The 12,626-nt window shown below is 35.4% G+C and overlaps 1 protein-coding gene across 1 annotated transcript in view; it reads left to right on the top strand.

Annotated features, from left to right (window-relative positions):
* Positions 1-880: 880 nt before the first annotated feature.
* LOC127878768 (ubinuclein-2-like) overlaps positions 881-12,626 on the top strand; it is a gene marked incomplete at its 3' end in the record, with an annotated part of 17,097 nt that continues 5,351 nt past the window's right edge. Inside the window, exons 1-8 of the mRNA XM_052425295.1 lie at positions 881-1,114; positions 3,109-3,222; positions 3,555-3,665; positions 4,071-4,214; positions 4,640-4,687; positions 6,286-6,410; positions 6,987-7,272; positions 8,727-8,794. Of these exons, the coding sequence (XP_052281255.1) occupies positions 950-1,114; positions 3,109-3,222; positions 3,555-3,665; positions 4,071-4,214; positions 4,640-4,687; positions 6,286-6,410; positions 6,987-7,272; positions 8,727-8,794 (1,061 nt within the window). The remainder of the gene's footprint in view (positions 1,115-3,108; positions 3,223-3,554; positions 3,666-4,070; positions 4,215-4,639; positions 4,688-6,285; positions 6,411-6,986; positions 7,273-8,726; positions 8,795-12,626) is intronic.

Below are 12,626 nucleotides of genomic sequence, written 5' to 3'. Positions count from 1 at the left end.
GTGGGCGTTTACCGTTGAACGGTGAACAAGTTAACCAAAAAAGAAATTAAGCGGGCCCACCTTTAATACCTATTTTTGGAGATGTAAGCAGAAATAAAAATGCTTAAGTATTGAAACTGTTTTTTTGGTCCGTTGGATATTATGACAATTTACAGAGTTGCAAGGGCGCAGTCATGAGCGCCTAACGGACATCGAGATCTGTTTCAGTTGGTTTATCGCAGATCTATGAGTTCAGTTGATATATTTCTGGTTTATATGGATCTGTTATTATTTAATGCGTTAAAATGAGACAAATAATTAGTTATTACGACTGTTTGATTATTTACTGTGCACTGTTTATGAACCCTGTATAAAATACCATAAAACACTTGTTCAAAGTCTAGCAACCTAAAAGAACTGTTCCATTTTCGTGTTTTCCGCTTATTTATTATGATATTAATCAATAAATCAGTGTTTGATGTACATACAACTATTAAAACACTGTTTGTAAACACGCCTAAGGTTGCTCGCCTTTTTCCAAAATTAAATTTTGCGGGAAAACATGTTTACAATCCTTGACATTAGGATTCCCCATAGTGTGGGAATTACGGAACATTTCATTACTGCGCAGGTTTAATAAATAAACCACAAAGTAAATGCATGGTATGAAATATTACCTAAAACAATTATTATTCATGTAATAACAATAATATTAATACTTTTATTCGTATGATTAGTTTAATATGTTGAAAAAGAACAGAAAGCCGTAGATTGTATAAATCTGTTATTGCGGCATGCCCGAAAAATAACGTGAACTCGCCCTAGTAAAAGGTCGAACGAATAAATGACGTCAGAGCCTCAATATGGCGCTCAATTTACTATTAGGATCATTTCGACCACTTCGAGACATGTGAAAAACAGTTAGGTCTGTTGTATCTGAAAACTAAATGGACCTAGCTACTCAAGAAACATGGAAGGACCTAAACGACTTACTTTTACAACGGTGGGGCCCCCGGTACCCGAACCCAAAAAGGTCACGGTCCCGAAGACATTTCGGTTTGACTTGGACTTAAGTGAAACCACGGACACGACCTGTCCGGAGTATTTCTACACGGAATTAGTGAAAACGATCTTGGTAAGTCACCATTTTGCTCATCATCATCAAGTTATCTTTGTTTTAGCATGATATATCGAATTGTATGCGTCTTTCATTCAAAAACCTTTTTAAAACATGATTTGAAATGGGGACTCCGTTTGCACTTATGAGCACCAAATACTTGTAAGAAGTTCCACCTAATCGTTTCGACATGACTTAAGTATTCTATAATATAAAAGAAATCGGGCAAAGAACACACTAATAATCTACCGCCATTTTGATTATCTGTGCATGCAAAGCTCTTGTTAGTCGTTTATAAGGACAACACATGTTGTTTGCATGTTCCCGGTGGTGTAAGGCAACTATTCATGTATTATTATAACCCTCTTCGCACTCGGCGAGTTCGGAATGAGGATGGTTTTGTTGGGACCATTGCTTCTTTCTATTCTAAAATTCCTTATAACATGTTCGACTTTCGTGGTTTGTATTCGTTCTCATTTGCATATGACTGTTGACACAACTGAACTCCAAACATTACACAGCGTCCACTCTACACATTCTAGCATATATTTATGCAAGCGTTACATAGTATTTGTAGTAGCGGTATGCGGAATATGGTAAAGCTTAATGCTCGAAGCATTATAGAAGTTGGATGTTTGTAATCTTACTTGTGAACGCAATGCTTGTATAAACTTTTATCTCAGTATTCTTTGTTGAGACATTTTGATTACTATAAAGATATTCGCCATTTATCTATGGTATAACATTTTGACGTTCAAATATCAATACCGGTCACGTAAACTTATAGATATAAGTCGTGCAATAGCTTGGTGCAATAGCGATTGTAAAATTTCGAGGAATCTTAATACACTAATCTCGTACTGAAGATATTAGTTTAGAATGTTGGTCATTGGTTATAGATGCGTAAAAGGGGTTGTTTGTCAAAATAACGGTTATTTTAGCATATTGTCTTATTATTTGTTGTCCTGAAGATAGTTACGAATGTCGTCTGCAAGTAATTATTTTACTGCGCACGCGCTCGATGGTCGAGCTATCGACTGTAGGTAAAGATGTTATTTTTGGTAACGCTCTATCAAAAATCGAGCGCCGATTGGCGGTGGGGCATCGAAGTCCCTTCTGGTACTGATATGCCTGATTGGAATTGCAGTAAGTGATTAGTATCGATTAGATAGTAAGGAGTCTTGCTTAAATTGTGTATCGCGGTTTACTGGGTCGCGGTTATTTATAGCACAGACAGCGTTAACAGTAAACTGGAGCGAGCAACATAGCTCGCGCAGTGTGTGTATTGTGCGATAGTCGCGCGCTTCTAACATCGCGCTGTTGTAAATGCGGATTCATTGATCCGGCTGCGTTGTATCTTTCATGATCATGGTGGCAGATGTCAACAAATACAGTTTACATAAGTTAGGAGCATGTTTGAATTACTGTTATGAATAGTTGAATTTAAATTCAATGCATTACATGTATAGTTTTATCGCATTTTTTTATATTAAACTCATTATACGTTATAAGATCTTGCACTGTGATTCTTTTATTTTCCGAAAAAAAATAAATAAAATAATGATAAACAGAAAATATAGGTATTTACACATGTTCAACACACTTTTTATTTTGATAAATTTTAGAGCTCTACTAACAGACAATTACAAACAGACATAGATTTACCTGCAAACACACAATGACACTTATGTCTTAACTTAATCAAGTTAATGTGTTAAGATTGGTATTTATAATAACCTTATAAATTCAAATAAATGCCATTTAATAATTGTTTCTTCTTTAAATAAATTTGAAAATGGAGATTATTAATTAACAAAACTACTTGCATTCTTTAACAAAGTTCGAAGGTTGTCATGTCATACTTCATCAAAAGAATATTAACAGTTAGTTTATAGTACTACTTCAACATTTCTTCCTTTGTTAAAAATAAAATTAAATTGTATATAGTAAAAACATCTGTCTGAAAATGTAAAACATACAGCACATTTCCATGTTTACAATTTCATTTTCAGGTTGGCAACAGTGAAAACAATAATACATCAGTAAATCCAGAAGATCCATTTGGAGATGGCAATGACCTCGACAATCTGGCTGCTATTGCAAAACGTTTTGAAGATAAATATAATGTAAATTTAAAACCAGCAGCTGCCTTGCTGACGCTATTTTTAATAACACGATGGCTATGTTTTATTGTTAAAAAAAGACATATGTTGATCCTTTATTTTCCTCTCCCTGTTGTCCCCCTACATTTGTTATAATTATTAATATTTTCTGTGTACTTGACCATTGCCACCATAACGGTGCTTTAATTTAAAATGTCTTATAACAAAATATATAAAAAATGTTTGATGATTTTGTTACAAACGTTTGTTCACAAACTGAAATTTAATATAAATATACTAGTACCTATCAAGGCATAATTGATTATAGCGTTACTTATAAAACATTAATGATTTAGAAACCAGATGGAAAGAAGAAGAAAAAGAAGAAATGGCAGGATAACTATTACCTGACCAGCCTTGGGGAGGGCTATGATGAGTCGGACACATTCATTGACAACTCTGAGGCGGTGAGCATTTAGATGTGTACAAGAATTTAATGATTTCACAGGACCAAATGATCAAATATTTTGATTAAATTGCATTTTGTTTGAAAGATAATAAGCAAATATGTGCTTTTTATGCCCCGGATCGAATGATCAGGGGTATTTTGTTGTTGGCCTGTCTGTCTGTCATTGTATGTGTGTGTCCCAAAACTTTAACCTTGGTCATAACTTTTGCAATATAGAAGATAGCAACTTCATATTTGACATGCATGTGTATCTCATAATACTAGTATACAAACCTAAACTGTGTATAATAAATGAGATATGAAGAAGCAAACCAATAAATGCACAAAGCTTAAAAGAACTAAATTCACAAGATTAAAAGATACTGTTTATAATAAACAAGTGCTTACACATCATATATTTCAGTATGATGAGGTTTTACCAGAAACCATGACAACTAAGCTCGGTGGCTTTTATATCAACTCAGGTCGTCTTGACCTCAAGGAATTCTCAGATGACTCAGCTGACGACTTTGTTACACCAAAATCTGTAAAGAAAAACAAAAAGAGGGTAAAAGAGTTTTGCCTTTTAAAAAATCTGTTTCGGGTTCTGGTATTTTAACCCTCTCTTCTCAGAATGACACAATTGTAGGAATTATATTTCTAAAAGTGGAAAGAATGCACATTAACAACTGTGCATTGGTTGCAATTAAAATTTATTTGTAAACAAATTCACAAGATTTTTTTTTAACCCCATATTTGTATCGGTGAGGATGTGTACAAAAATTGTACAATATGTATCAATATTTTTAACATGTCTTGAAATCACAGTTTTGTATCTTTTTGCTTTGCCAGTATCAAATTTACCCATTGAAAATGATTTCAGTTAATAAATCGAGAAGTAAGAGTCACTAAATGGCCATGATAAAATGCCTGTTTAAAAAACACATTAACCTTTCAATAATCCTTATAAAGAACTATGGTGCGTGTTTTCAGAGAATCTCTTCCGACGAAGGCTCGGGTGATGACCAACAAACAGCAAAGGTATCAAGTTAAAATAAGTACTTGGCCTATGAGAACCACCTGAGAGAAATCTTAACTAATGCTGTATTGACCCGAGTGAAAATTTCAGAGCAAAGCTTTGCAACATTCAGTCTTTCTAGTTACAGAAAGCAAAAATAATAATCAACATAGCAATATTTACTTGTTTTAACCCTTTGCATGCTGGGAAATTTGTCATCTGCTAAAATGTTGTCTGCTGAATTTCTAAAATGAGCATTTTCTTTGATTTTTATGTCCCCCATCACTATAGTGGACATATTGTTTTTGCCCTGTCTGTTGGTTGGTTTGTTGGTTGGTTGGTTGGTTTGTGTTTGTTTGTGCAAACTTTAACATTTGCAATAACTTTTGCAATATTGAAGATAGCAACTTCATATTTGACATGCATGTGTATCTCATAAAGCTGCACATTTTGTGTGGTGAAAGGTCAAAGGTCAAATATATGGGTCAAAATTGCTAATTTAAAGTACACTTTTGCAATATTGAAGATAGCAACTTGATATTTGGTATGCATGTGTATCTCATGAAGCTGCACATTGTGAGTGGTGAAAGGTGAAGGTCATCCTTCAAGGTCAAAGGTCAAATAAATGAGGACATAGTGTTTCACAAACACATGGCTTGTTCTTCAATAATACTATCAGAAAAGCAAACAGTTTGGATCCTGATGAGATGTCACGTTTTGTGGCGTCTCATCTGGATCCAAACTGTTTGCAAAGGCCTTCTAAATTCGTTTCCAGCACTGAAACGGTTAAACATTTCAATGGCCATACATTGGATACACATACTGGCCAGATAATTTAGGAATTTTATTTATTTAAGGAATTTTTGCGTGGAGCTTTGTGAATATGGGATGATATTTAATGGTTGCAATATAAATGCCATGCAATTCCTTGATTACAACGCAATCATTAAGTATCCTCCCCTTTTTAATATGAGCTTTATTTCAGTTTTATCATTTCTGGGAACTACTAGTAAATTATTTCTTTGTAAATACTGTTAAACATATTTGCAGAAAAAAAAATCATGTTGCCTTTTGCTATATGTCTTAATGCTTTGACAAAGTTAAAATTGGGGGGAGGGGGGGGCGGGTAGGGTTGACAGAGTACCTTAGAACAGTTTATTTGAAAATCCCTTTATTAAAGTAAGGTAACCGATGGTGGAATTTAGTCATTTAGAGTGTATACCTGATTTTTTATAAAGGTATGCAATTATTTGATGAACTGGTTTGCTTCTGATGTATACAACTTTTTTCTTTTTTTTACTCAAAGTCTGAATAATTTTTCTATTGAATGTTAACATTTATTTGTTATCGGGAGGTTTGGTGTTAGCAAATTGTACATTAGGACATTTATTTACCAAAATCCTAGTGCTGAAGGTAATAAATTTTGTATAAATTTGAAAAACTTTGCATTATTATGATCGCTTGCTAAGTAATAAATGAATGAAATGAAATAACAAGAAAATAAGTTGAGATCAGGGTTAATATTTCCAATAGAAGTATGAACATTTAAAAACACCATAAATTCGAAAAAGCTCATGTCGTTTTCCTGTCTTGTAACTCTGTGGAAACATGCTATCTACAGAAGAAGAAGATAAAGGACACATTGACAGTGGACGGGGAGGTGAAAAAGAAAAAGAAGAAGTTGATAGTGCCTCCGGGGGAGAAGGGCTTCAAGAAACCCAAGATCATCAAGGACAAAACTAAGAAGTTGGTGTTGACTGATTTTCTTTCTTATATTCTTTAGAAAGCACTGATTTTTCCTTATACTGAACAAATGACTCATTCCCACAACAATATTTAAAGAGTTTAGCAGCGTTCTGGGTAAACTGGGCTTAATGCATGTTTGCAAAGTGTAGTCCCAAATTAGCCTGTGCAGTCCACAGGCTAATCAGGGTGACATTTTCCGCTTGAAGCATATTTTTTATTTCTTATTTTGGCATATTTGACATTACTTGTTGTAAGAAAATTTGACAATATCCCGTGAATACAACTTCTTGTGTTAAAAATGATACTTGGGAGCTTTGAGGGATCTGTGGTGCTCTTTAAGTTCATGTAACTAATTATCTGTAATGTGAATATTGTTCTACCTGTGCTACGCCTTATGTTAAATGACCATATTTTTCCATGTCAAGACAGTAGTGTACATATTGAGGGTCATGATAATGGCTTGATGTGAAAGTAGCACACATAGTTCATGTTCATGTTTTCTACATGAATCAGTAACATGCATACTGTAGGTTAATGCATACAACATGGAACGCTATTATGTTTTCAATATTTCAGTGGTAAACAAACCGTTATAAGTTCTCTAATAAAATCGACCTCTCCAACAACAAATGGCGAAAGACTTGTCGAAAATGGGGTTCACAATGAGGAGGGCGAAATGACGGAAGAGATGAAATCCAACGTTTCCATGGCAATTGAGTCGGTCATTGCAATGGCGGGCAGAGACGACTCCAACAGTCGAGACGCTGAGGAGCCTAAGAAGGAAATAGACCCTGAAAGTGTGCCCAAATTGCCACCTAACTTGCCAGAAGGAATGGATACTAAGATAGAGGAGCTAAAGGAGGTATGAATGGCTTGGGGAAAGATAATTTTTTGTTGAGTGCTTGTGCAGTACCGATATTTGTTTTGTATTAGTGCAGAACCCTTAAGATATGTAATTTTATGACTGAATAAGATAGGAATGCTCACAAAATTAAATTCTACTTTTTGCTTTAGGACTTTAATCAAGTGCTTTGCTACAAAAAATGCAATCTTGTATTATACTCAAACTTGATTTTATGAAAATAGCTGGGATTGTTTATAAAAAGGCCTCTTACTTGGTCATTTTTTTCCAAATTTAGTGAGTATTTTTCTACAATTTTTTTTTTTTGAGAGAGGAATTTTAAGGCAAAAAAGTATGTATCAGCAGGGGAATTTAGGCCCCAAAATCTCTATTTAAAAATCGCTTTAACGCTTATCTAATGCAGGGTGTGATTTTTCATTTGTTCAGCTGATTTCCACATCTCAATTAAGCGATTGCTTTAAAAATAATTTTATTAGGCTCCGCCAAAAAATTTTGGGGGGAGCATATAGTCGCTGCTTCGTCTGTCCGTCCGTCTGTCTGTGTGTCCATCCGTGCACAATTTTTGTCCGGGCTATTTCTCAGCAACTAATGACCGGAATTCAATGAAACTTTATGGGAAGCCTCACTACCAAGAGGAGATGTGCATATTATCAGTGGGTTCTGGTCGGGTGATTTTTCACAGAGTTATGGCCCTTTTAAATTTTATATAAAAAAATTCTTGTCCCCCCAACTACTGTGCCCTCGAGACGTTTCCTTTTATCTGAATATATAGTGCAATATTGTGACAAAAAAAAACCTTTGGGGAGCATCACCCGTCTCCGACGGTTTCTTGTTTTTACATGATCTATTTCATTTTGAAAAAGTTGTGTTGGTCAGGGAGATATGTTGTTTTCTTCCCCTATGGTGTGCCAACAATCACACTTCTGTGTTGTATTTTGTGGATATCTATCAGTGGACAACATTGCATAAGCTGGTAAGCCCTGCTCTGGTCATTTCTGAACCATGCTTGCTCGGATTCCTTGCTTCATCTTTGCAGATGTGCCTAATTTCTTGCTTCTATTATCCCATTACCACTTAAGATACGTATTTTAACGCATTTGTAGTCCCTTAGTAAGTTAACTTTAATTAAAGACCTTTCTTACTAGATTCAAGTTTTAAAGGCTTCATTTCCAACCCCTTTATACTGATGAGTAGCAAACAGCATAAAACTTGAACAGACAGTGAGTTACTTGCAGGCTGTTCTGGTTTTATGTTTTTGCACATGGCCATTTTTACTTTGCTTCTGAGTGAAAAGGGTTAAAGTTATTACTAATGAATAATGTACCAGGTACTCTGTAAGTTATTGATGATAACAACTTAAATGTTCCAGATACTTGTACTGTGTACATTGATCTATGATGTCCTAATGAGTGTTTTGTATTTGCCTCTGTTAAAACAAAGTATTGTTTATCCAGCTGGCAACAAAGTCAAGAGATGGGAAGTGCAAGTTCTTCACAGGAGATGTGAACAAACTGTTATTAGAGTAGGTACCAGTTTATGAAAGTCACTTGTTATTATCCCCCGCCATAGGCGAAGGGATATTGTTTTGGCATTGTCCGTCCGTCTTTCCGTCCGTCCGTCCGGAGCAATATCTTGGAAGTGCTTTGGCGGATTTCATTGGAACTTGGTATGAGTATGTATATGGATAAGAGGATGATGCACGCCAAATGGCATTGTACACCATCTGTTAATAACGGGGTTATGGCCCTTTGTATCTTGAAAAAATGCTTTTTAATATAAGCTTAGAGCTTTATCTCCATTAACACATGAGCCAGAGCCATGAAACTTGCCATAGTTGATCTCAATCATCTGGGGGTGCTTCACATTCAACACCCATATTCCTAGGGGCTAAGGTCAAGGTCACACATTGAGGTCAAATGGCGTTGTCCATCCATCGAGAAAACTTTTGTGTACAAAAGCATATTGACGGGGGATATCAATTCAACGAATTTGCTTGTTATTTTTTAAAATCTTGAGCCAACAATTTAAGACATTGATAAAAAAGCATTTGATATTAACAGCCTGTCAATGGGGCCGTACTTTTCCCTCCTTTTTTAGCTCATCTATTTTTTTTTTTTAAATTATGAGCTTTTGTCATCACCTTGGCGTCGGCGTCGGCGTTGGCGTCCGGTTAAGTTTTGCGTTTAGGTCCACTTTTCTCAGAAAGTATTAATGCTATTGCATTCAAACTTGGTACACTTACTTACTATCATGAGAGGACTGGGCAGGCAAAGTTAGAAAACTCTGGCCTGCAATTTGACAGAATTATGTGCCCTTTTTATACTTAGAAAATTGAAAATTTTGGTTAAGTTTTGCGTTTAGGTCCACTTTTCTCAGAAAGTATCAATGCTATTGCATTCAAACTTGGTACACTTACTTACTATCATGAGGGGACTGGGCAGGCAAAGTTAGATAACTCTGGTGTGCATTTTGACAGAATTATGTGCCCTTTTTATACTTAGAAAATTGAAAATTTTGGTTAAGTTTTGTGTTTAGGTCCATTTTATTCTGTAAGTATCAAAGCTATTGCTTTCATACTTGCAACACTTACTATCATAAGGGGACTGCGCAGGCAAAGTAATGTAACTCTGACTAGCATTTTGACAGAATTATGGGCCCTTTTTATACTTAGAAAATTGAAAATTTGGTTAAGTTTTGTGTTTAGGTCCACTTTATTCCTACAGTATCAAAGCTATTGCTTTCATACTTGCAACACTTATTAACTATCATAAGGGGACTGTTCAGGCAAAGTTATGTAACTCTGACTGGCATTTGGACGGAATTATGGGCCCTTTATACTTAGAAAAATGAAAATTTGGTTAAGTTTTGTGTTTTGGTCCATTTTACCCCTAAAGTATCATAGATACATTGCTTTCATACTTGGAACACTCACAAACTATCATAAGGGTACAGTAAAAGGACAAGTTGCATAACTCTGGTTGTAATTTTTACGGAATTATGGCCCTTTTTTGACTTAGTAACTTTGAATATATGGTTAAATTTTGTGTTTCGATCCACTTTACTTCTTATCTATCAAGGCGATTGCTTTCAAACTTCAAATACTTTCATGCTATCATGAGGTTACTGTACCTGGCAAGTTGAATTTTACCTTGACCTTTGAATGACCTTGACTCTCAAGGTCAAATTATTAAATTTTGCTAAAATTGCCATAACTTCTTTGTTTATGATTAGATTTGATTGATACTTTGACAAAACTACTCTTACCTGACATACCACAATAGACTCCACCCAAACCATCCCCCGTGCCCTCCCCCCCCCCCTCCCCCCCCAATCCCCCGCCCCTATTTTTTTTTTTTTTTTTTTTTTTTTTTTTTTAAGATCATCTCACAAATGACCACCACACCCTCACACTATACCCCCACCTCGACCCCCCCCCCCCCCCCCAAATTATTTTTTTTTGAAACCGATAAAAAACACAAATATTTATTTTTATTATTTTATGTTTGAAATAACTCAAGAATCCCCCCACCCCCCCTCCCCCCACCCGAATCCCCACCCCCCTAATTTTTTTTTTAAGATCATCTCACAAATGACCACCCACCCTCACACTATACCCACCCCACCTCCACCCCAAATTTCATTTTTTTTTTAAATGGTTACCCCCCCCCCCCGCCGTTTTTTTTTAGCATTTTTTTCGCATTTTTTGAAAATAATGTAATAAATGTCCACATTCCCATCCCATGCTATACGCCCCTCTTCACTCCACCCCTCCCTCCTTTGTGATTGAAAATAAGAGTCCCTTCACCTTTAAAAAGAAAATAGATGAGCGGTCTGCACCTGCAAGGCGGTGCTCTTGTTTATACCTTAGCCCAGTCCTTCCCAAAGTTATAATTTATTGCCGCAAATGAGGTCCTATAATCATGCAGCCATTTCCGGCCCAGACTGATTATTTCAGGCCCAAAAAGTAAAAAAATGACGACAAAAGACAAAGATGACATTTTTAACAATATTGTAATATTATCAGATTAATATACAAATCATGCCTTTAATCATTCAGAATTGCCAAGATTTCTTTATAATTTGTCTCTTCATCCTAGATATCTGAATCCTCTACCGAAGACACATCCTTTGACTTATCTTCTTTCGTTGGAGACCCATCAGGCATATAGCCTTGGGTGGGCGCTAATAATTAAGTCGCCGAAGACCATCTCCCTGTATAATGAGCATACAATACTTAATCTTTTTGCTAAGGTGTTGTAGGCTAGCATAACTTATAATATTATACTAGTCTTATAGTCAATCCCAATGCTTTTGAGTGAATTATTTGGATGATTTTTTTTTTAATTATGGTAGAAAACTTTATCGGTCCTGTATGTAGGTGTGAGTTTGTTACGTAAAAACCTCATTAAATATTTAATTTTACATAAAACCATCGAATCTGAACAGCCATTTGTCTACAGCTGCTGAATGGTCATAAGCTGTATTATCTGCAGTGCTGAGTTTGATCATCATGATCATCATGAGAGTTTGGTTTGGCTCTTTCACCAAATTTTAATTGAAACGTTTTAAGATATTAAAAAATAAAATGAAAACAAAATCACCAGTTATATATCTGGATACTCTGTTTTCCTTCGAACTCCTGTGTAGATATTGTCAGATCGCTTCGAACTCTTGTGTAGGTGTTGACAGATCGCGGGAAGATCACAATGACCTGTGTTAATGCCCTGCTTGCTTACGAATAAATCGGATATAACGGTAACCAAAAGTATATGGTATCGATTCTCTCCCTTTGCGAATCTACTCGTATAGTGATGACGTAGTGTGTAATTTGCATTGACGACGCAGCAAAAATCTTCGGATACCGTATATGCACGTACGCCATTCAAGAAATGCAACCAATAAAAAATATTCATAAATAACTCAGTAAATTCCTTACTTTTGCCTTGAAACTTTTCTGGAAAAGCTTATGGAATTCCAATTTTCGCCACAATTTTATTACCGGACACGAGGTCCGGCAATATTAGAATCATTTCCGGATTTTCCAAATTATTATCGGAAAAATTCTTATTATCCATTTGCTGATATCCAATATACATGTAATCAGGATTTCTGTTTACAAAACACCATACTAAACCTGCATTTTTGTGTAAAACTAACCTAGTTCCAATTAAATACTTGACACTAAGCGTTTAATAGATTTTGTTTAGATTTTTTTTGTTTACTTATTTAATCGTGAGTTAAGATATTTTACAAGGGGAATTTTGCAATGGAGGTGGGTGGTGATTTGTTTCAGTGAAGGATTTATTTTTTTGCTTTGAAGTGCCCCACTAAAGCATGTGTTATACAAGGATAAA

Source organism: Dreissena polymorpha, chromosome 4 (assembly GCF_020536995.1).
Source record: "Dreissena polymorpha isolate Duluth1 chromosome 4, UMN_Dpol_1.0, whole genome shotgun sequence".
Classification (NCBI taxonomy): domain Eukaryota; kingdom Metazoa; phylum Mollusca; class Bivalvia; order Myida; family Dreissenidae; genus Dreissena; species Dreissena polymorpha.
Note: the sequence above shows the minus strand (reverse complement) of the source record. Positions and strands in the feature narration are given on the sequence as shown.